The following is a 23,155-nucleotide window of genomic DNA, read 5'->3' as shown; positions in this document are numbered from 1 at the left end:
CTGATGGGTTGTTAGGACTTTCAAAGACTCCTTGCGTGTGAGGACAAATATTTATGTAACTGTATTTATCCATTTACTTTGTATGGGATTAAAGCAGTTTGGGTAAAGCAGTGCTGAGAGGGGATGACCTGGATTAAATTGATTCATTAACCATTCCCTTTACCTGGCCCAGTAAAATGTCTCTCTCCCTTATGGCAAACAGCCTGTGTTTATTTCAGCCTACAAAAGAGAAGGCTTCGGGGTCACCTAATTGCAGCCTTCCAGCCTTCCAGTACCTGAAGGAAACTTACAGGAAAGATGGGCAAAACTATTTATGTAGTGACAGTGCAGGAGAAAATGGTATCAAAGTGACAGAAGGTATGTTTTAGATTAGATATTAGAAAAAAATTCCATACTGTGAGGGTGAAGAGGAGCTGAAACAGGTTGCCCAGAGAAGTTGTGGATGTCTTATCTCTGGAAGTGGTAAAGGCCCGGCTGGATGGGGCTGGTGTAGTCGAAGGTGTCCCAGTCCCTACCCAGGGCAGGGCGGGTTGAAACTGGATGATCTTCGAGGTCCCCTTCCGACCCAAACCATTCTGTGACTTTACGATTTTCTGTGACTGTAAAATCCGCGCACCGCGGATGCTGGCAGGGGCGGGTGGCGGCAATGACCTACCCGGGCGGCAGGGCGGCCGCAGCGAGCCCGGCGGGTGTGGCGGCACTGAGCCCGGCCGGGGATGGCCGCCGGCCCGGAGAGGGCGGCGCTGCGGGAAGGGCAATGCGACCCGCGGCGGGCGGGGCTGGGGCCGGGGATGGCCGCCAGCCCGGGGAAGGCGGTGCTGCGGGAAGGGCAATGTGACCCGCGGCGGGCGGAGCTCGGGCCGGGCCGCGCCCCTTCCGGCGGCCGCTGCCGGAACCGCGGGGCGGACGGGCCCGGGACGCCGCCTCGCCTTGCGCTGCCGCTGCCGGTCCTTCCCGCCCCGTCCTGTCCCGTCCCCTCATGGCGCTAGAGCGGACGGGCACCGGCCCCTCCCGCCGCCCGCTCCGGCCTCCCCCGCCCCCGTCTCCTCTTGGTTGGCCGCTCCCGGCGGGCATGTGAGCAGGGCCGTGACCGCAGGTAACGGCGGGAGAGGCGGGAGGGGGCACGCGGGACGGGGGGAGGCGGCGCTGCTTCCCCGCGGAGCGCTCGGCGCCGGGCCCGCGGTGAGAGCCGAGCGCTGCGGGTGAGAGCGGGCGAGCCGGGGGCGCGGGGCTCCTGGCCCTGAGCCCGGCTATTCGTGCCCAAGGGTGGTCTCTCCGTAGTGGGAACTTGTGCTTTGGTCTGAGAGGGCCGGGGTTAAAAGCTCCAAATCGGGTTGTTTGCGGGGCTCTCCCGCTGAGCAGGGGGATCCAGGCACAGGTTCTGCCCGTGCCTGGGGTGCGTGTGGCTAACCAGGGAGATAAATGGTTTGTCTTCGGTTTGGTCCAGGGTTGAGTTATCCCAGGTAGAGTCTTGTGCAGCCTGCTTCCAAGAGCACCTTCAGAACTTCAGAGCCCTGGTGCATCATTTTGACATGGCAAAAGTGGTCGTAGCTTTGCATTGTAGTTCATTGTAGTCTTAAGCTGACGGGGGGAGGTTTAGATTGGGGGGAATTTCTTCATAGGCAGGGTGATGAGATGTTGGAGTGGTTGACCAGGGAGGTACCTGGTGGAGTCACTGTCCTCGGAGCTGTGTAAGAAAAGACTGGACATGGCACTTAGTGCCAAGGTCTATTGACATAGTGGTTGGGTTATGGGTGTGACTCCATCTGACATGTCTTTTCAGCCTGGTTGATTCTGTGATTCAGAGTGAAGTTTGTTGTTCATTCATACACTGTGTGATATTGCCTGGATCTAAGTCCTTCGTCCATGTTTTTCTCCAATGTTTTTCAAGTAGTCAATTTTCTCTATTTCACTACAATGTCTTTAACATTGTTTGTACTGAAAACGTGATAAATGTAAGTCACTGTGGTTCTATCTTAATGCCTTTTATACAGTTAGTGCCTTGTATACAGTTAGGGTTTTTCCCCTCGGAAAGTAACAGCTTCATTGATAGAAAATTGTTCCATAAGGTTTCGTTGGTATCATTGTATTTAGAATTCAGTTTCACACTAGTTCTGCTTTTGTTAAAGTACTTCATTCTGATGATAAAGTCCTGGTGACAAGAAAGCAGGTTACATCAGTTGTCAGTCGTGTCAAAAGAGTGGCTGTGACTAATGTATAGATCGGACTTTACCTTCCTGGATTATCTTAAATTTGAAACTGCCCATATAAAATACCAAAGGTGGAACTTCAGTGACCCTGTGCTGGTTATTCTTCCCACAAGAGTGGAACTCATGTGCCACGTATAGCAAAGATGAGGCAAGTCTTATCTTTAGTCTATTTTGATAGCTTTCCCTGAAAACAGTCAATGCAGTATCAGTTGCAAAGCACTGCCTGTAGTTTGTATTCAGTTAATGAATAACACTGTTATAGTGAAGATACTTTTAACTTTATGTGGAGGTGCTTTAATTAAAGGTCAGTGTTTTTTAAATAACTATAAGTAGCACATACAAAGAAAAGGTTTTTAATGTGGATTTTTTTGTTTCCTCCTAGTTTCATAAGATGAAGTGCTTGTTGCTTTTGGTTTATAAATAGAAATCTGCTGTAAAGTATTAAAAAATGTTCCCCTTAGTTTATCTAAACCTTTTAAAATGGAGAGCTGTAGGGTAGTTGATGTATGTTTTGCTTTCTGAGCATGTGATAGTGCCTCTAACATTATATATATATGCATATATATAACATAAATATGATTTTAGTTTGCCTGTGTAATATGTAAATAATTATGTGTGTAAGTTTAGGCAGTCTTTAACTTTGGCAGAGCTGGAAAACTGTACCCTGTATTGGGGCAAATGTGCAGTACAAAACTGAACATATTGTTTCGTAAACAGTGTGTACAGAATCTGCAGGTGCTGTGTGCATCCATCCTGGCCTTTTAAAGGTGCACATGACTAAGGTTTGAACTCTTTTATCCGGATACTCTGTTGTGCCTGTCCTTCAATGTTCTCTCTGTACCTCTGTTTAAAAGATATGTTTGTGAGTGGAAGGAACATGACTGAGGAAGGCTTGCATTTAATAATTAGGTATATTTGGGGGGTATATTTAGTAATCTAAGATAATTTCTCTGTTCAGGCTCCCCACTGCCCCAGCATTCTGTGTATCCAAAGGAGGGCTGCAAAGGTGGTGAAGGGGGTAGAGGGGAAGCTGTATAAGGAGCAGCTGAGGCCACTTGGTCTGTTCAGCCTGAAGAAAAGGGGACTGAGGGCAGACCTCATCAGGGTCTGCAGCTTCCTGATGAGGGAAGCAGAGGGGCAGGCACTGGTCTCTTCTCTCTGGTGGCCAGTGACAGGACCCAAGGGACTGGCCTGAAGCTGTGTCAGGGAAGGTTTGGGTTGGATATTACACAAATGATCCTCACTCAGAGTATGGTTGGGCACTGGAACAGCTCCCCAGGGCAGTGTCACAGCAGCAGCCTGACAGAGTTTAAACCTGTGTGTGTTCAGGCACTGGGTGGGTTTCTTGGGGCTGTCTCTGCACTTGATGATCCTTGTGGGTTCCTTTCAACTCAGCATATTCTGTGATTCTATATAAACATCCTCTGAAAACTCACCATGTCAAAGCCAATAATTAAAACTTGATATTAGTTATCTTGCAATAAAAGTGCCTTAGCACTTTAGTTACAGAATGAAACCGATAGAATTAGGAAAGTATTTCAGTTCAACTTTAATATGATACCTTCCAAAGAATAACTTAGATCACAGGTTAGTTTCTTTGATTTGTGAAGTGAAAAACAAAAGGATGAAATAACTATGGCTTCAGGCAAGCTGTATCTAAGGAAGATCAAATCGAAAATCACACTGATTTGTTATTCAAAACATTCTGAAATTCAAATATTCAAACTATTCTGAAATAAAATCTTCCTTTTTAAAGCATAGATTGGACATGGTCTTGTGTGTCATGCATGAAAATTAAATTGCCTTGAAATAATGGACATAATATTTTTGCCAAATTCTTAGCATGCCAATTAATGCTATTTTTGATTTCTGTTTTAGAAACCTAACTTCCAAGTACTTAAGAAGTGAATGCCTCTGGATTTCTGAACAAAACTGGTATGTATAATGAGCTGTCTACAGGCTCATCACCAAACATTTGGATTTCTGTTTTCTTAGGAAATGTTTGTTTGGATTTCTGTTTTGTTAGAAAATGTTTGCTTCATGTAGTTTTATGTTTGTGGAAGAGAAGGGAACACATAACAGGCAACATGAGACATAATAGTCAGTGTGTATTTGTTAAAGCAACTTGTTGATTCAACCTCCTTTTCTTCCCTGACAAGCTTTATGGCTAGAAGGGCATTAAACAGGTGCTTAATTCCAATGTTAGAAACATAAAACTTAAGCAGAATTGACAGTAAAATACCATAGAACAGTTCAAAAGATGCAGAATGGCTGTACCTAGAGTATTATTGTCTTGTCAAAGCAGGCTTTTGTTCAAAAATCTTACATCATGTCTGAATCTTTGGCTGTTTAATGTTATTGATCTGGCTCAAAAGACAGAGAAATAATCAGTAACATTGGGCAGGGAAGGATTGCCAGTGTGTAACCTTGGCTGAATGTTTTCAGGAAACATTTCTAAAAAAAGAGATGTTTTTTAATAGGAGTAAATGGAAGATATTGCACCCAGGCAGGAGTAATTTGCTATACAAGTGTAGGAGGTTATACCGATAGAGAAGTTGAAAATTACTCAACAGTAGGTGACTGCAGAAAAAGGGCTCAAAAACCCACCTGATTTGGATGTTTAAAAAGAAATACAGTCTACCACTTATTGCAGAAGTGATAATAACTCAAGCTGAAGTACTATATACAGCTTTGGAAATTGCACTTGAAAAAAGCTTTTGGGAAAGGACCCAGAGGGTGGCACAGCAGGAGACACCTGCAGGGTAATGTTGATATGTGGATTCAAAGATAAAGGGACTTCTATCTTTTTCCAGCAGTGGGATTTGGTAGTAAAAGTGAAGATGATCAGATAATGAGAGTTCCTAATGGCATCACAGCATGGCTGCCACGTTTGTGAAGTTTCCTTTACAAGAATTTTGTGGGAGAAGCTTGGCTGAATTATCTATAATGAGGAGCAGCAGTGAATTATGTAGTAGATGGCAGAGGGTTGAAGTAAATGGCCTGTTAAGGTCATTTTTTTGCTTAATGACATCATCCTGATCATAGCTGAAAAGAGCAGGTTTTAAAAAAGATTCTTGAATTTAAATAATGTAGTGTATATTTAGATTGTTTCTTGTAAGTCTTTTATTAACTCTAGAGGGCTTGTGGCCAACTAAGCAAAGTTGGAACAATGCACCATGTCTGCCTTTCCCAGCTCTTATTATTGCTTCCAAACAATGTACAGCTTGTGGAAGTGATACTAATTTTCTTTGGCTGGTAACTCCCATATTCTTACTTATGCTTATCTGCTTTTAAATGTAAAATATTACTACTTCTTATTACACCACTTTTAATGTTTCTGAATATTTGTAGAGGTCACTTGCTGCAATAAATGTAACATCTTTGGAGCACTGTGTTTATGCTGCTTTTGAGAGAAAATGACTTCTGAGCAAAGAGGCAAAGAGCTGTTATCCTGTGTTTTAGACCAGAGTCTGTATCTTGCTAGCATTCATGATACATTTGGTTACATCTTGAAAATAAGCAAAATAACTTTGTGGCTGATCTGGATTTGTTTATCTCCCACAGTGTTTTTTTCACATTCCAAGTTTCTGCATTGATCTGTGTCTGATAACCTTCAAACGCAGCTCCCTGTGTGATCTGTCATTGCACTGTTGCACACTGAGAGTTCTGACTCATGACACCAGCAGATCCACGGGCAATTCATTAACGAGTGGCTCTTGGAGGCATGGTGGGTGTTGTAGTTTCTGTGAATAGGAGAGTCTCAGCCCTTCTTTACTTCTCTGAAGTAAAGCAGAAGCAGGAAACCAATACGCCTCCATGACACTGCTGGTCTTGAGTGGATGAAGTGTTCTATGTGTTAAAATCAGCTGTGAATTTGATTGGAGAACCTTTGCAGCACTGCACAACTGCCAGCTTTATTTAACTCCTACATTTTCTGGCTTTTCTCTGTTTATAACCTAGTAGTGGCCCTGGCTGCTGGAATGCAACAGCTTTGGCATGTCCCAAGGCAGAAACATGAGAGGCGTTATTTATTCCAGAACTGCTCATTTCATGGCATTTTCTCATGCCCATAGATATTTTTTCTTGATTATATTTATAAGCATGCATTAGTTCTCCTTTCAGTAAGTCTTAGGGTTAGAATTAAAGTCCTGATTTCCTAAATTGTAAACCTCCTAATGCCTGGTACTGCTTTGACCTTCCACATGTCAGTTCTGCACATGCAAATAATATCTGCTCTATACAGAGGGAACCAGATCTCTTCAGAGGGAAGCTGGGTCCACCATGACTGTGTGACATGTGTCTGCAACTGTAGACATCTGAATAAACCTTAGGTGGAAGTAAGGCAGCCCAGCCAGAGTAACAATGGGACTGGCTGTGTCTGTGAGGACAAATAAATGTGATGGGAAGAGCTAGCAGTAATTTGTCTGAATTTGTGCAATTTAAGTGGTTGAGATTTGAGTTGTTTACAAGGTTAACAAAGTGGTTGACAGGGCACTTCAGCATATTTGGGACATGGGGGAAAGTAGAAATACTAGCTTTGAAGTGTAGCATTCTTTTCAAGTCTAAATTCATAAAATTACCTGTGAGCACACAAGGTTCTTCATTCTTCTGCAATCACATTTTTCCTCTGCTGCAAAGAAAAGCAGCCTGTGCTTTTCCCTTGTTTCTGGAATGCAGTGGGTGGAAAGTGTCAGGATGGGACTAACTGATGCTCTTTTCCTCTGTCAGTGTAGGTGAAGGTATGAAAGCCAGGGAGAGCAGGGAAAAAAATAGTGGCTTTGCCAATATGGAGAGTTGTCTTTTAGTAAAAAGCCACACCAGTGAAAATAATCCCATTAATAATATAGCTAATGTAGCAAATGTTGAAAAAACTGGTAAAGCATAAAGCTTTGCAAAACCAGTCCCTCCTCCCCCAGGTGATGCTGTACCACTGTCACATTTTGCACCAGCTGGAGTTGGAAGAACATTCTTAGCTCGATTACCTGAACAGAGTGCCTTACACCTGCTACAACAGATGGTGCAGAGAACAGCCACAAAATCTTATGTCTTTTCCTTGCATTAAAAAACTTCTTCAAGGGACTGAAAATCCTGTTTGAATTTAAAACCAGGATGATATTTTATGGAGCTGGTGAAGTGGCTGGGTTTGGTCTGTCTCACACACTGATGAATTGTCTTTCTTGGTTTTATTTTTTAGGTGGTTTTATGTCATGCAAGAATCTAGTTTATTTTATAGAAAGTGAAAGCACTCTCTTGTAGGTCATTTACTTAGTTTCCCCTACAAAATAAGATATTAAAAATTTCTGTGCAAGGATTAAGGGAAGTGGATTTGAGAATTTTGAGCTGTGGCTCATACAGCATTTTGAGTATTGCTATGTTGAGTGCTTATTGTTTTCCTCTGCATTTTCACAGCCTAACTGGATGCAAGTAAGAGGATCTGTGCTCAGTTTTAATGGTAACCTACCAGTAGCTCTCTGTTACGTTTTCCTAGAGGTATAGCAAATTAATCAAAGTTGAAAGCATGAAAGTACAGGGAAAATTAATATTGAAAGGTGCTTCATACAAGTATGGGAAACTGTGTAAAATAATTTAACAAAAGACTTATTTCTTGCCAGATTGTCCTGTTAAAGAGAAATTGCATGTGCAGGATTGTTTGTATGATGAAAATGGCTATATAATTAAACATCCTTCTAATAGTGTCTTTCATTTTTCTAGGGAGTTTATATGGAAGAAATGCTGCTGCGACTGTTCTCAAACTCTATTACAGACTGATTTCAATGTAAGTCATTTTTTGGTCAGTATCATGGTGTGCCAGACACAGATTTGCATACTCAATGAAAAGAAAAATAAATTACATATTTGTAAAATGTCCCTAATGTTTCTCAAGGAATTTTTGTTTGGGTTTCAGTTTTATATACCAGGTCAGAAACTCTTCCTTCTCTGTGTTCAGACTTATTAGTTACTCATCCTTAGTGCAAGCTTATACATGCTTCAGATTGCCTTTTTTTTTTTTTTGCTAACCACTCCTTGCAGAAGCCACTTGCAGGAGAACCAGTCACATGAGCTGTTGAAGATTTTCCTATACAGCACCTTTTTCTGCCAGCTTAAATCTAATGTGATTTTTGCTCATGTTTCAGTGTTGCATCATTTTTTGTTGAGTATCAGAAGCTCTACTCCTCGTTGATCAATGTGACAGTGTTCAGTAGTTTACGAGATGAGCCAAACTCGTGGGAAGTATGACTTCTGTATTGGTCTGGTGTTGGCCATGAGTTCCAGCATTTTCATTGGAGGGAGTTTCATCCTGAAAAAGAAAGGTCTGCTCCGGTTAGCCAGGAAAGGCTCCATGAGAGCAGGTAAATACATCTTGTAATAAATTGCTCATGTTTAGATTTTGCTGTTTAACAGAAGGTTGCTTCTGTTCATTAGTTCATCAAACTAATGATCTTGTTTTGACTTTCTTGGGTTTTTGTTACATGTGTATGAAACCTAAAACAGAGCCGGTGTGCTTTTTCTCTGGTGTCAGATACCCTTAACTCTGTGTGTGACACATGCTATTTAATGCATATGTAATGCCCTCTGGGGACACTTTGTATGTCAGGTAAGTCTAAATTGTACTTGCAAATTGCAAGCAGCACTCTTAACTATGTCTGTGCTTCTGAATGAGTGAATTTAAGAGAGTTTTAACCATGTTTGGGTGTCACAGACATTTCTCCACAGAAATCCTTTCTTTCGGATTTCTGTGTCTTCTGGAGGCCAGAGGCCTTGGAAGACAAGGTAAACAATTATTATCAGCTGCTGTGGAATGCAATGGGACGCACCTTGATTGGCTCATTTTCTTTGTTTATAATTAAGGGCCAATCACAAAGTGTAAGCCAGGGACTCAGTCCTTGAGCACAACTTTGTTGTGGATTCTTTTCTATCTATTCCTAGCCTAGCCTAGCTGCTCTGCAAACCTCTCTCTATATTCTATTAGTATAGTAATAATGTATTATATATAATATCTTAATAAATCCAGCCTTCTGATTCAAGAAACAAGATTCACCATCTCTCTCTCACCAGCTGCGACCCACACAGGCGCGGTAATATTTGGGCGTCAGAAGATTGTTTTAGAAAACTAAAAGTCACGTGCAGTAACTGAGTGTGATGAGTAGTGCACCTCAAGGGTTCATACTGGAAGCAATGCTATTAAATATCCTCATCAGTGACACAGACTGAGTGTGCTGGCAGCAGGGCTGTGGACCACACTGAGCTGAGGGGGGCAGTTGATGCTCTAGAGAGAAGGAAGTGGCATCCAGAGGGATCTGGATGGGCTTGGGGAGTGGGTCTGTGCAAACCTCAGGAGGCTCAACAGGAACCAGAGCAAGGTGCTGCACCTGGGTCAGGCCAAGCTCCAGGATCAACACAGCCTGGGGGATGGACAGATGGAGAGCAGCCCTGCCCAGAAGGGCTTGGACATGCTGGCACATGAGAGGCTGGATGTGCCCCAGCAATGTGCACTCACAGCCCAGAAAGCCAAATGTGTCCAAATCAAGTGTGACCAGCAGGGCAAGGGAGGGAATTGTGCCCCTCTGCTCTGCTCTGGTGAGAGCCCACCTGCAGTGCTGCATCCAGCTCCAGAATCCCCAGCATGGGAAGGACATGGACATGTTGGAGCAAGTCCAGAGAAGGGCCATGAGAATGATCAAGGGGACAGAACACTTCTGAGGATAGACTGACAGAGTTGGGATTGTTAAACTTAGAGAAGAAAAAGATGTTGGGACACCTTATAGCACCTTCCAGTACCTAAAGGGGACTTATAAAAAGGACAGAGAGATGAGATTTGGTTTTGGTTTGGTTTTGACCAGGGCCTCTATTGACAAGATGAGGGGCAATGGTTTGAAATTGAAAGATAAATTTAGGTAGGACAGTTGCACCATCCTCAGATGATTCAGAAGGTAGACTCTGAATATTTTTATTCAGTACCTGTCATCTTTGCTTCTAAAAGATGGTTGATCTTGAGATACATAATTCATGCACCCTGGTTTGGAATGAGAAAATACGATGCTTGCACATGTAATCAACCACATACAAACCATGTACAATTTCTGCAGAGCAGCAGTCTTGGTAAGAAACACATAACTTGGCTTTTCATGTAATTTCAGTGATTTGAAAGAACCCTGTTTCTCAGGGTAATGCAGATATAATCATCAGTGCCATTTCTAACACAAAAAAAATGAAATAACTGGTTGTAGGAGGCACAGGCACATCAGAAACTGAAGATGCTTTGATTTCAACCCTTTTACCTAGAGAGCCTAGGTACCAAAAGGCTGCTCATGTTTTTAAGGGCATGGGTTGCAAAAATTATTTTAAGTCATGGCAGTGTTATAAGTGACAGGGTGTCAACATTTTTAGTGGAATAGCCAATGTTCTTTCAATTTTAGGTCAAGGAGGTCATGCATACCTTAAGGAATGGCTGTGGTGGGCTGGACTTCTTTCAAGTAAGTATCAAAAATTATTCATCTAGGTGTCAAAAATACAATCTGCATTAAAAAATTTTAATAAACAACTATGCCACAAATGGCAGCATGGTTACACAAAGGGGAAAGAGATTGGGTTTCTGCAATACATAGTAATGTCGCCTGGTGATTTGATGGATGCAGTTCAGATTTTAATGTAACTTCTCTTACATCAGAAGCTCTTCCTTTGATGTAACTGCCCTCTTTGTGCAGTGGAACTAGGCAGACATTGGTTTTGTCTTTGCTACCCATATGCATTCTGGTTTTTGTCTTAGCAGAGAAGTGCTTAGATATATAGGATTTTTTGAAGGGAAGCTTATTTTGGGATTATGCGTTTTCTTAATTTTTTTCATTGCTTGAACTCTCAAGTTACTGTGTGTATTCAGGTAACTGGCTTACTGTATGTGCTGTGCTATATCTGCTATTGCAGATTTCTCCATGCAGAACTTCATGAGTCAAGCTGGCAGGCTGGAGAGCTACAGCACAGACACTAAAATAAAACACCTTCTGATTTGGTCGAATCCATTAATTCTAACACCTGTTGTATGTAGTTCCACAGCCTGCTTTTAAAATTTAATAGTGGGGTAAGGGGCAGGGGTGTGTTCTGCTAGTACTGTTAGCTGAATGCTGTCAGTAGAATTTTGCATTTTTCCCTTGCTGCATGTTTGTGTGTGCATGAACACTGTGGGCACTTCCTTGCCCTGATCAGAGGTTTGTTGCATGAGCCTGACTCCTGGGTTTTAATTGCTGTTCCTCTGCAGTGGGAGCTGGAGAAGTAGCGAACTTTGCTGCCTATGCTTTTGCACCAGCTACATTAGTGACTCCTCTGGGAGCTCTCAGTGTTCTTGTAAGGTAAGAAACACTAACAGAAAGCAGAGTGACTTGAGACAGAAAAGTAAAATATTTCTTTAGAAATATGTCACTGAACTATGCTGTAATAAATGCACTCTTAACAACAGAGTGCTTATAAACATCAGGAGTAACTTAAGTTTCTCCAAATACATAGTCGCTATGATACAAAAGGGTTCTAGCAATGCATCTACATGTCCATCTCTGGAAAAAGCTATTGTCTTCTACATTTCAAAAATATGGTGATCACAGCAGAGCAGTGTTTTCATTCCTACGTAAAGATTTTTGTCTTAGTAAAATTATTTTTGCAAGTTCTTAGATACCACATTTTTTTGGCAGGCAACATAAAAAAGCGGTTCTGGGCAGAGATGCCAAATACTAACAGGTAGTTCTGTCCACAGCAAATATCTCAAGATAGAAAATAGCTATTTTTAAGCTGCAGGTTGTATATGCAACTGACTTGTACAGTCAAAACAATCTGTAACTTGATGAGCAAATAATTATTACTAATCCCATATTTGTTGATGCCTTTTTTATTTCTTAGTGCCATTCTGTCATCCTTCTTTTTAAATGAAAAACTTAATTTACATGGAAAAATAGGATGTTTGTTAAGTATACTGGGATCAACTGTGATGGTAATTCATGCTCCACAAGAGGAAGAGGTAGAAACTTTGGATGAAATGTCTCACAAACTAGGTGATCCAGGTAAGAAAAATACTGGCTTGAGCTGTACACAGCCCATCATTTCTTCATTTTATAGTTTCATTACTGCTGCTTTGTAGACAAGTCCAAATGAAGCAGAGATTTGAATTCTGTAACATAATTCTATAGGGAGCTTTGCATGATGGCAAGATTAACTTGTCTGGCCTTGAATAAAGTGCCTTGATGGCAACCACTGACGTGATAGTTTAAACAAATGCAGCAGCACAGGTGGATAAACAAAATTTCTATAAATTTTGCTTGAAGTGTGTCATCTCTAAGCCAAACTTTGAGCTGTCCTTAAAGTGAAAAGGTAGGTGTTGTGGTGCCTTCTGAGAAGTAAAATCTTAAGAGATGAGCTGCTATGCCTACATGGAAGATGAGGCACTCACAAATGCATGTGTGCAAAATACTGTTTATACAAAGGCAATTCTCATCTTAAACATGAGAAAATAGCACAGAAATTAAAAAGTTGTTCTTAAGGAATGACCTAATTGTTGGAAATCTGCTGATGAGTATAGCAATCTGCCAAAATATATCATCTCCTAAAAAAGACTCAATTCAGAGTCAGGCCTGTTTCCAGTGGCATCTACACCTCAGAGTTTGGGTGTAAAGCAGTTCAGCAATCTAATCCTATAGTAGTCTTGCCAATAGACTGGTAAAGGTAATACAGCATGCCTGAGGTACAGCCTTTGTTTTGGCTTGCTCACTTTGAAATCATCTAAACTGTGATGCTGGAGGAATAATGAGAAACATCCTGAACTCTTCTGTTTAAGCTGAGTCAGTCCCATTGTTAATTAGTGTTTTCCCTGTACCTCTAAGATAAATACTTCTGAAAAATACTTCTGATAAATAGAGTCCATAAGTAACAATTGTGTCCATTAGTGTCTATAAATAACAAGATTTTTTTTTCCTCCAACCACAGGTTTTGTGGTGTTCGCAACGCTCGTTGTCATTGTGTCTTTAATTCTAATCTGTGTGGTGGGACCTCGCCATGGACAGACCAACATTCTCGTGTACATAACAATTTGCTCTGTAATTGGAGCCTTATCAGTCTCCTGTGTCAAAGGTCTGGGCATTGCTATAAAGGAACTTTTTGCAGGAAAACCAGTGCTGAAGCATCCATTGTCTTGGATTCTGCTGCTAAGCCTTACTGTCTGTGTGAGCACTCAGATCAACTATTTGAACAGGGCTCTGGATATATTCAACACTTCAATAGTGACTCCAATATATTATGTAATCTTCACCACATCTGTTTTAACTTGTTCTGCCATCCTCTTCAAGGAATGGCAGCACATGGCGGCTGATGACATTATTGGCACCTTCAGTGGCTTCCTGACAATTATTGTGGGGATCTTTTTATTGCATGCCTTCAAAGATGTTAACTTCACCCTAGCAAACCTGCCCCTCTCTCTGCGGAAGGATGACAGAGCAGCCAATGGCACTTTGCTGAGCACATATGACAGCTTTAATGATGATGAAGAAAGTTCTGCCTGCCTAGGTGAAATGCAATCCACTGAGAGTCTCTCAGCCAGAAGAAATGGAAGCCTGTCAGCTTTCTGAAAATATCTACGTGTTACTTAAGAAAAGAACAATTCTGTAACCCTGGATTTTTTTTTTCCTGCTGTGAAATGTCTGAGCTTGTCTGGAAAGTCATGTACTTTTTAACAGTATGTGTAGACAATCGTTGATTTTTGAGTTTGATTTGTTTGGATAAAGAACACTGAAATGTTTTTTATTTGCCTTACTTTTACTTTAAAAAGTACTAAAATGACCTCAGACCACAATTGGTTTTGTTGCTTAAGTTATGTGTAAATACTTTCATTTCATTCTTCTGTTTTTAAGATGTATTGCACTAATTACAATTTTATCAAAAATAAATGGCTTTATTTCTGCATTGGTGGTAAAAAGGTTGCAGCAAACCTGAATCCTTTGTACCTGTGCCCATGGAGTGACTGTAACCATACTGAAACAGGAGCTGCAGCAACTACTCCTGTCCCAGTTTGTAAAGAGAAAAGGGAAGGCTACAACCAAGCACAACTGATCCTTTGAAAATACTGGTTAGGTAAAGCTGTATGCAAAACTTGCTGGATTTGCATCAAAAAGCCCCAACTTTACCAAATCAGAGTAACAGGCTGGCAGAAAGAGGAAGGCAGGAGCTTGTGTTCTGCATGGATAGGCGAGATGGTAGCTCCTGCTATGGCAGTTTAAGCAGAAGGAAGGATTTGAATCATTACTAGTAGCCAGAGAAGCTGCTCCCTCTTCTGTAACAGAGGTCAGGTTCTGTCTGTGCTGCACCATGCTGCCCTGGCTCTGCAAACCTGTTCTGTATTCCTGATGTTACAGCTTGAACTCACAGAATTGCTGTTTTGTTTGCTGTGACCCTGACATTTTCAAAAATAACCAAAATAATGAAACATTAATGACATTGCTTCAAAAAAAAGGGGGGGGGAGGGGTGAGGCAGGTAGGTGGTAATTCACTTTACTAAAGGCAGAAAATAAAAATTAGGGAAGAAGGTTTTATAAGAATTTTCTATTATGCATGTGAAAGTTGGAAATACTTGGGACAGAGACTAATAGTTACTGCTCAATATTGTCAGGTTTAGTGCTCAGTGTTTAAGAGAAATTAAGATTTTTTCCTAGGACAGAAATCCCCAAGTTACCACCTATGAAACAAAATACTGCTGCCTTCCTTATGTGTCATAACATACAGGAAGGGTGAAGGTGTCAAACAAGAAAAACGTTTTTGCTCAGAACTAATTGGAAATGGAAAAGTTACACCTTTTGTGCACCTTGCTGCATTTTTTCTTTTAGGTAGGAAAGGTTATACTAGATAAAGAATATTTAGTTCCTATCAAGTCTATAATCCTTTTTGAAAAATAATAAAAATTTACATTATAAAAATGGGAAACAAACATCTCCTAGGACTAATGTCTGAATTGTCTTAAACTTTTTTCCCCCTCAGTGATCATAAAATATGTATTTAATAGCAGTTTTAAGATGTTAAGGGACCAATTCTCTTACTGCTGAAAGTTAACTGGTAAGAATTAGAAATTATTCACATAATGATTAGTTCTTTTTAAATAGTTCTTAAACAAAATCAGGCTTCATTAATTAACCATTTCTGCACCAGTGCTGAGCCAAAACCTCAGATGTATGAGACATCCTTAAACCAATGAGGATGTCAGCAAATTAGGAAAGTTGTTCATTTGCTTAACTGGAAGCACAGGGAAGCATCTGGCTGACCAAAAGTGTTCTGTGAACTAAAAGACTGTTTCTTAAAGAAAATCATCTGTAAAGCACCTTGTAAAAGAAATCCTGCAATGAGCTGGTGTAACAAAGCACGAGTGCTTCTGACTCGTGTCTCCCACACACCGGGCAGCCTTGTGTGCACTCTCACCACGACAGACACCACTCCAGAATGGCAGCTCTCAAGCACAGATGTCCTGGGGAAACCTGGGATTGTGGAAACTTGCTGATAGATTGCCTGGAAAATGTCCATAATATTTTGCTGAGGAAATTTCAGTTAATTTCTCTCCTCAAAACAGAGTTCTCTGCCACTCCAATACCTGTATGTTCCTCACTTCCTCTGTACCTCTTCTGTCAAATGCTCATTTCTACCCACTGTGGAGTCAATTCCATGGCTGAGAAGCACCTGGAAAGAGCTGAGCAGGAGAAAAGATGTGCTGTAACCTAGCCATGAACTACTAAGAGGGAAGGAAGAAAAACAGGTTCTCAAAGGAATGCATTCTTGGTTTGACACTATGGGTTAGAAACACTGACCAAGTAACATCTCCACAAATCCATATCCTGGGTAAAACATGTAATTATCTGTCTGTGTCTGTTTTGGCCATCCTCATGTCTTGGTTAGGGCTGATCCCAGAGCCAGCTGACAGGATCCTGGAGTAAGCAAGCAGGAGTTACTGCTTTTGGCTGAATGGTTTGCTTTAAAATTCAACTTCTATAGTTGCAAAGTTTTACAATCTTACTGATGCAGTGTTTGCATTATACAGCAAATGTAATTTAACAAATACTTTCCATAATAAATAATTATTAACATCATTAGAGTTTATGTACTGGGATAGATTATATCTGATCACTTTACTCAAGATTCTTGTAAACAAGAATTCCTCATCACTTGTAAATGTGTTTGGGTACACAGGTATAGATTGCAAACCAAAATATAAACTGTGTTAGAAGCTCTCATTAGGAAAAGGCAAACAGTCCCCATTCTAATCAATCAAACTTCCACCTTTTAAAAATATTAGAATCCTGTAAATCACCTTCATGTTAAACAATTTTGAAACAAACACTTTAAATAACCTTCATTTCCATAATTACTGATCTCTGAGAACAGATTTGCAAAGAGGAAAAAGAATCAACTGACTAGAAAATTATTCACAAAGCACCAGTAGAGTTTTTGTTGTTTTTTCTCTTTTTTAATAAAGGCAAATCAAGCAATTAAGGCTCTAATACAAACAATTATGCATTGATTTCTAAATTTTTTTTCTACAGAACCGTTTTTTACCCTCCACAGCCATTATTTCTATAGCTTCAGGGGAAAATTATACCAGTCCAGTCTAAAATGGTCACCTCGGACAGGAATGCAAAGAGGTTTCAAAAATCTTACAGGCTTTTAATCAAAGTGTATAAAATTTTAGTCTAGAAAAATAAGTATGGATTGTATACAGTTACTGTGCTTGGAAACTGCAGAGAACAGTGTGAGTGTGCCATTCAAATGGCACAGGCATACTGAAAAATGCAGGTGAGACTATTCTTCAAAACTGTTGGTGTGGGTTTTGTTTCTTACTTTGTTTCTCACACTTTTAGCCTAAAGAGGTGCAAGAAGTATTGTTAGGTGAGAATCTAGTTGCTGGCAAGGGACTGATGAATTGGTGGCTGGAAGCAGCGCACGTGTTCCACGGGTGTGCTCTCTCCATCGCCGGACTTCAAATACTTGTCCAAAATAGCAATTATTTCATCATTCAGAATCTGGAACTTGCGAATTCTCTCAACCATTTTCTTCAAAGGCTGCAAACATCAACCAAACAGACACGGGAATTAGCTCTGGATATGAAAAGCCTTAGCCAGAAAGCCAGCAAATGCTATTACCTCATCTCTCCCAGCAATGTTACAAATATTTCACTTGCACTGCTAAGCCAGTGGAAATAGAAAGTGCATTTTGGTTTTTGACTGCTGCTTTGGGTGCAGAGAAGCTCAATTTACAGCAGCCTTGTCATTTTGAGAATGAGCATATATAGGATGGAAGGCATTAAGAAAATCTCATATATTTGTGACATCAGAATTCTGCTTGACCAGACTTCCAACTCCAGCCTTATTCTTTTGTTTTTGAAAATCCTGGTGCCCCCATTTTCAGCAATTCATTCTAAAGAAAGGGTTGCCATATCTACGCTGCATCTGAGTACAAATAGCTCTGAGTTATTGTCTTTATTACTAAAGCAAATACTGATGTTTTCAACTCACCACATTCTTGATAACCTCATCTTTGCCATCGTGCTTTTGGACTTTCAACAGGTGGTAGCAGAAATCCAACACGTCAAAGCGCCGCTGCTGTCCCAAAAGCACGATGATCATACATCCAGCCCAGTGCAAGCCATCCCCAAAGCACTGCCTGCAACAGGAAACACCACAGAGCACGTTTCAACTGCATCTTCAAAACACAGCCACAGCAAACACTCAGTGATCAGCCACTTCACTAAATAATAAATATGTTAGACATTCATCTAGAAAGCAAAAGCTCTGGTACATTAATTATCATTGGAGATTATCACAAGCAATTCAAATAGATGCTTAATAAAAAAACAGAACGCTCCCTCCTCCTTTAATTTCATGTAACAGAGTTACTCCAAAAACATTTACTACCCATTAGACTCCTGTGGCATTACATTTCATTTTCAGTGGAAACAATGCTTGCAAAGAAAACCAAGTGGGAATTCAACACCACTCTGCTCCTTTAGGCTGCAGGCATGAAAGGAAGTAAATGTCCTATGCCATTTTTTAATTGCCCAGTAAAGAGCATGTTACATCTCAAGAATTTTTCAAAATAAGTATATTCTCAAAACCAACAAAACCAAGAACAAACAACAGTTCCTGGTTAATTCATGTTAATCATGTTAAATTCCAAGTGCTCATTCCTGCTTTTAAATTCAGAGAAGAAATACTTGTTAAAGTTAGATGCACAAATATTCTGCTATTTTATTTAAGCTGGGTGTCTATTGGGGCACTACCCCTATTGAAAGACACGTGCTAGGGCCCGTTTGTCACAGGATCATTCACTATACACTGGCACTACTTAAAATAGAGGGTTATTTTCACTACAGCTAACAATAGTATCTGTGTTGGTGGCTGATGAGCCCCTCGTGGCGATGGCAGCACTTCTCCCTGGTTGTGCCCTCGGCCCCTGCAGGCAGGCACACAAACAGCCCCGCTGGCACTGTTGCCCAGCTGGCAGCACGTACTCCACAGTGAACTCGTGCGTTCCCACGGGGATGCAGTAGACGAACTGCATTGCGCTCCAGAGGCGGTGGAACTCCACACACTCATCCACGTGCATCACCCCGTTGCTGGGCAGGGGCCCGCGCCAGATGGGATCGTCCAGGAAGGAGCGGATCCGCGTCAGGATCACCTCGAACATGGACAGGCCGCAGCACAGCCGTTCTTTGGTCAGCAAGTCCCCTTCCCTTGCAATTGCTATTTGCTGAAGGGCAGAGAAACAAAAGTAAAATCCTGGTAAAAGCCACTTCACCACAAAATTTGATTTTTAAAAATAAATATATTTTTCAGTTTCACGTGGTTTATTCTAGGAGAAATGTCTTCTGACTTAAAGTGAGGTCAGACACTGCTAACCTGGGGATCAGATCAGTGGAAAAACATTCAGAGAAAATTGTAAAATCCTTTTTAAGCAGACAGACTTAACCTAAGTAACACTAACTGCAGTAATGCTAGTCCTGGATTTATCTCAGGGAAGTTTAAAGAATTCTTGGTCTGAATGGAGGCAGAAAGCAAAACCAAAGAGTTCAGTGCTCTGCTGTAGCTCCTGCGTGTGCTGTCCTGCACAACTCCCTCAGCTGCTGCTGTCAGAGATGAGAAAGCTCCAAAGAGGAGCACCAACAGGCTCAGACAAAATCCAAAAGAGGAATGCTGCTTATGCTTGTCCCAGCTTGTGCCATCACACAAGCTCTCTCCTAGTGCAGCAGAGCACCTACGATGACAAAAGCAGTCTGAGCTCTGCTTCAGGGCATTCTGCTCTGTCTTTCTACTATTCACATTTCAACCACTAGAAAACTGCTAAGATTAGCAGGGTATTAATGCACCTCAACCCTGAGAAAGGGGGACTGCGATGGCAGTTCAAGAATGTTCTCTTTGGTCATTGTTTCCAGGAGACCTCAACTCAAATGACAGCTCATTTTCCAAGAGTTTCTAAGTGGCTGAAAGAGTGACAAACTGTTTTAAAAACATACATACATGTGCACAAAAAAACCCTGATTGCTTTGGTGGAATTTGGAGGAGGAGTTCCCAGGCTGGACCTTACACTAGGAGGATATCCCATGGTAAACATAAATACCAATTAACATTTTGCCCCAAATGAGTTACTTCTGCCTCAGTCTCAAATGTTTTAAACTTCTAAGCTTTAACAGCATCTTCCAAATTTATGGATTTAACTAAAAACCATTTCTGTGAACAAGCTGGATGTGCAGGTTGAAGTTCTGACAGAGCTACCAGGACAGGCTTTCTGATGATCAGAAATTTCTTGAATTGCTTCTGACACAAATGAGAAAGATTACCTGGGGTGTGCCAAGTCTTTCAATGAGAGGAACCAAATGTAGTGAAGCATATTTTGATTCCAGTCTCTTCATTTTAGCATCAAGTCTTTCACCCTCTGAAAGAAAATGTTAAAAAAGTGAGCAATCATAAATTGCAATTAACCAAGAGAATTCTTAATTTAACACAATCTTTATCCAGGGAGAAAGAAAACATTATTTTTAGGTAATTTAAGTATTAAATAGCTGGGTAATCTTCAATGCACTTTTAGAGAAATACACACATATTTTAAAATGCTACATTACATGTGCAAACAGAAAGAAGGATTTGTAGTAGAGTACATCTAATTAACTAAATTCAAGGAAGAATACAAGGCTCTGTTATGCTGCTGTTGCCAAGATACTTGATCCCCACTTGTACTGAGACAACTAAGTTGTCTTTATGCATAAAATGTTTGTCTCTAGTAGGTGAGGTAAAATGAGGATGCAATCTTGTGTACAGCAAGGCTAAAAATCAGTTGGCACTTCCTCAACACTGGCAAGTAGGAAATGTTCTCTGGCAAATGGGAAAATACTGCTCACAAGGGTCTGGTTAGTTTTATGTAGAGATGCAAGTAGCTACTGTGAGCTTGGAAATATTCTCAGAGTTTTGTAGTTGATGAGATTTCTCCAAGTAGAATAAATCAGCTGCTCCAGCAATGAGAAATTGAAAAGAAAGGAGACAGAGGAGAAGCACAGAAAGAAGAGAGGGCAAAGAGGAGGGGGGACAGGTCACTTTCTGATGATGAAAGATGAGGAGAGCAGACACCATAGGACGCAACCCTGCAAATATTCACTACTACATACTCAGTTTAGTGAAAAGGAAGTGAAAAATCTACAGGGACCCTCTTTGTTTACTTACTTGCTGACAGACTCCCTATGCCCCATTTAACTGACAATTCTATAAGCTAAACAGCAGCTTCAAAAAAGTCTCACTATGTCCACAAAGCAGGATAATACTGCCCTGGGCATCCATCCTTGCCATTTGCACAGAGCATTGCCAGGAAACATTTGTTTTTTCAGCCAGGCAAACAGGCCTGGATCTGATACCTGTGTCCTGTAATTACCAGCGCTGTGGTAAAGGGCGGCTGGAGGTGGTTACTGAAGGCACGGCAGCAGGAAGGAAGGGGAAAGCATTACCCAAGGAAGGAGTTTTCACTTTGCCCATACCTTTGACGTGAACCCTGGGCAGGATGTTCTGGAATGGCGCTGCGTGCAACAGGTCACACACTTCCTCCAGAGACTGGAACAGAAGGAAAACGAGAGGCATTTAGGACAGAAGCATCAATCCTCAAAGCACAGCAGACCCCCACAGCGGGATTCCAAAGGCAGAATAAGACTCCAAGCGCAGGCCGATGGCGCGGCAGGAACAGCAGAGGGCAGCCGGCCTCTGTCACGGCGGCAGGAGCCGCGCCGAGCCCGGCCTCCCCTCACGGATCGCTCCCAGAGACCACCGCATTTCACCAGCCTACTCGGCACCCCCAGAAAAACCCCGGCAACTCCCCTCCCACCCTCCGCTGGCAGTTCATAAAGGACAGGGTATTTATTAAATAAACTAATGGAGGATGAGTAATTTCGGTGGGAAAGTGGCTCCGGCGCAGACAAAAGGGGGAAGAGGATGACTCACTCACTGCCTGGTTATTTTTACCAGAGCCACAACCCATTATCCTAATGGGAGCTTATCGTGGTGGGAGCGTCTCCCTGCCAGGCAGGCTGAGACTATGACAACAGCAGAGAATCATGTCTTCGGAAGTATTTTACATCTTTAGGGACAGGGGAAAGGAAGACATCTGTCTCCTGCTTCTTTGGTTCTTTGTACACACAGGGAAAATGCAGATGACCAGAAGCAGATGCATGACTTTGCTACGACCCTCATGTTTGAAGCAGAGACCATACTAATTTGTAATCCCTCAAGATTAATATTAGAAAAGTTGGTCATCATCCATACTCTTAGCAAGGCTAGGGTGCTGGGGGCTCATGTGCCTTTTCCAGTTCCTTTTCTAATTCTTTGATGTCAGCCAGGGAAATGCATGAGACTCATCCACTACCACAGATATACTCAGAGTTACACTTTGCACTGCGCTAAAATCTAGATTAGTTATGAGGGATGACCACAATGGAAAAATATTGAAATACAGGATATGGGGGCCTGACTGAGGACAAAAACAAGAGGAGAGGCAGCGAGCACAGGTGTGTGACTGGAAAGTGTAACCTCAGTGGTGTCCCAAAGAAGGTACCTCCATGCTGGTGTCACTCTGGTACGCCCTTGATCCTCCCAGGAGGGAGTGATGGCCCCACCTGGCCTTTCACCAGGCACCCACTCAGCCTAAATCCAAAGGAATCCAGCTTCTCATTCTGTTTCAGCTGTGCCATTATTGACCACAGCTTTCTGTGTGTCCCCAGGCCCTACAATTGCTCTCCACCATGAGGGAGGGATCCTCTAACACCATGAGCAGGAACCCTGAGGAACAGCCTGTCTTCGTTACCTTATCTAACACCGACAGCTTTAATACACCCTAGAGAAGCCTTCCGTGAGGGTCTATTTTTGTCCAACAGCAGGCCCCCAGCCAGCTTGATGAGGAAATGACGTGGCTGGTTTGCAGTCAGCAAAGATCTCTGCATGCTGCCCAACCTCAGCAGCACTGTGAGATTGCGCAGCCTGGGCAGGGTGCCTGCATGCACAGCAGGAAGAGACATCCCCAACCCAACATTCATCAACACCGTGCAGGTAAAGAAAGGAAGCCAGCACACCTGTTGCTGTTCTGATCCATTATCAATGCCCACCTTTCCTCTGTAAGCACCCAAAAGCATTGAAAACAAACAAATTACAGGTCTGGGCATCTTGTTTGAACAGCAAATACTAATAACATGGGAGAAGGTGGGAAAAGAAAACTGGAGGTAGGGATAAAGATCAGTTGTAGCACTGTACCATCAGCTGTAGGCAGGTTTACACAGTCTAAGGTAAACTCTAGATATACCAGAAGCAGCTGAAAGGCTGACACATTTCACAGTTTTGTTCAAGCTAGGACAGATGAGAGGATTTCTGCACCACTGTCAGCCATCCAAGCAGCAAGGAGGATGTCCA

At 41.9% G+C, this 23,155-nt stretch overlaps 2 protein-coding genes across 5 annotated transcripts in view; one reads left to right on the top strand and one right to left on the bottom strand.

Annotated features, from left to right (window-relative positions):
• The first annotated feature begins 886 nt into the window (after positions 1 to 886).
• Positions 887 to 14,160, top strand: NIPA2 (NIPA magnesium transporter 2). Of its 2 annotated transcripts, XM_059492217.1 has the most exons (9): positions 887 to 1,096; positions 4,089 to 4,145; positions 5,775 to 5,937; positions 7,923 to 7,986; positions 8,345 to 8,560; positions 10,628 to 10,684; positions 11,464 to 11,554; positions 12,096 to 12,256; positions 13,176 to 14,160. In XM_059492217.1, exons 5-9 carry the CDS (start codon positions 8,422 to 8,424, stop codon positions 13,811 to 13,813), a joined length of 1,086 nt encoding a protein of 361 aa, XP_059348200.1. In that variant the 5' UTR covers positions 887 to 1,096; positions 4,089 to 4,145; positions 5,775 to 5,937; positions 7,923 to 7,986; positions 8,345 to 8,421; the 3' UTR covers positions 13,814 to 14,160. The 2 variants fall into 2 exon arrangements, with proteins under 2 accessions (XP_059348200.1, XP_059348192.1); XM_059492209.1 differs by lacking the exon at positions 5,775 to 5,937.
• Positions 14,161 to 16,667: 2,507 nt separating this feature from the next.
• CYFIP1 (cytoplasmic FMR1 interacting protein 1) overlaps positions 16,668 to 23,155 on the bottom strand; it is a 75,014-nt gene continuing 68,526 nt past the window's right edge. For all 3 annotated transcript variants that reach the window (XM_059492196.1, XM_059492187.1, XM_059492178.1), the window contains 5 exons: positions 21,241 to 21,313; positions 20,056 to 20,150; positions 18,730 to 18,968; positions 17,735 to 17,882; positions 16,668 to 17,281 (listed from right to left, as the gene is read on the bottom strand). In XM_059492196.1, the coding sequence (XP_059348179.1) occupies positions 17,117 to 17,281; positions 17,735 to 17,882; positions 18,730 to 18,968; positions 20,056 to 20,150; positions 21,241 to 21,313 (720 nt within the window). In that variant the 3' untranslated portion in view covers positions 16,668 to 17,116. The remainder of the gene's footprint in view (positions 17,282 to 17,734; positions 17,883 to 18,729; positions 18,969 to 20,055; positions 20,151 to 21,240; positions 21,314 to 23,155) is intronic.

The sequence above is a fragment of the Ammospiza nelsoni genome, chromosome 2, assembly GCF_027579445.1.
Source record: "Ammospiza nelsoni isolate bAmmNel1 chromosome 2, bAmmNel1.pri, whole genome shotgun sequence".
NCBI classification, from domain to species: Eukaryota; Metazoa; Chordata; class Aves; order Passeriformes; family Passerellidae; genus Ammospiza; species Ammospiza nelsoni.
The sequence above is the reverse complement of the archived record's forward strand: the minus strand, read 5'-3'. Positions and strand labels throughout refer to the sequence as shown.

Coding starts and splice junctions, on each gene's coding strand:
- NIPA2 (XM_059492209.1), top strand. CDS start 8,422: ATGAGCCAAACTCGTGGGAAGTATGACTTCTGTATTGGTCTGGTGTTG. Junction 10,685..11,463: donor GTGGGCTGGACTTCTTTCAA/GTAAGTATCAAA, acceptor GTTCCTCTGCAG/TGGGAGCTGGAGAAGTAGCG. Junction 12,257..13,175: donor TCACAAACTAGGTGATCCAG/GTAAGAAAAATA, acceptor CTCCAACCACAG/GTTTTGTGGTGTTCGCAACG.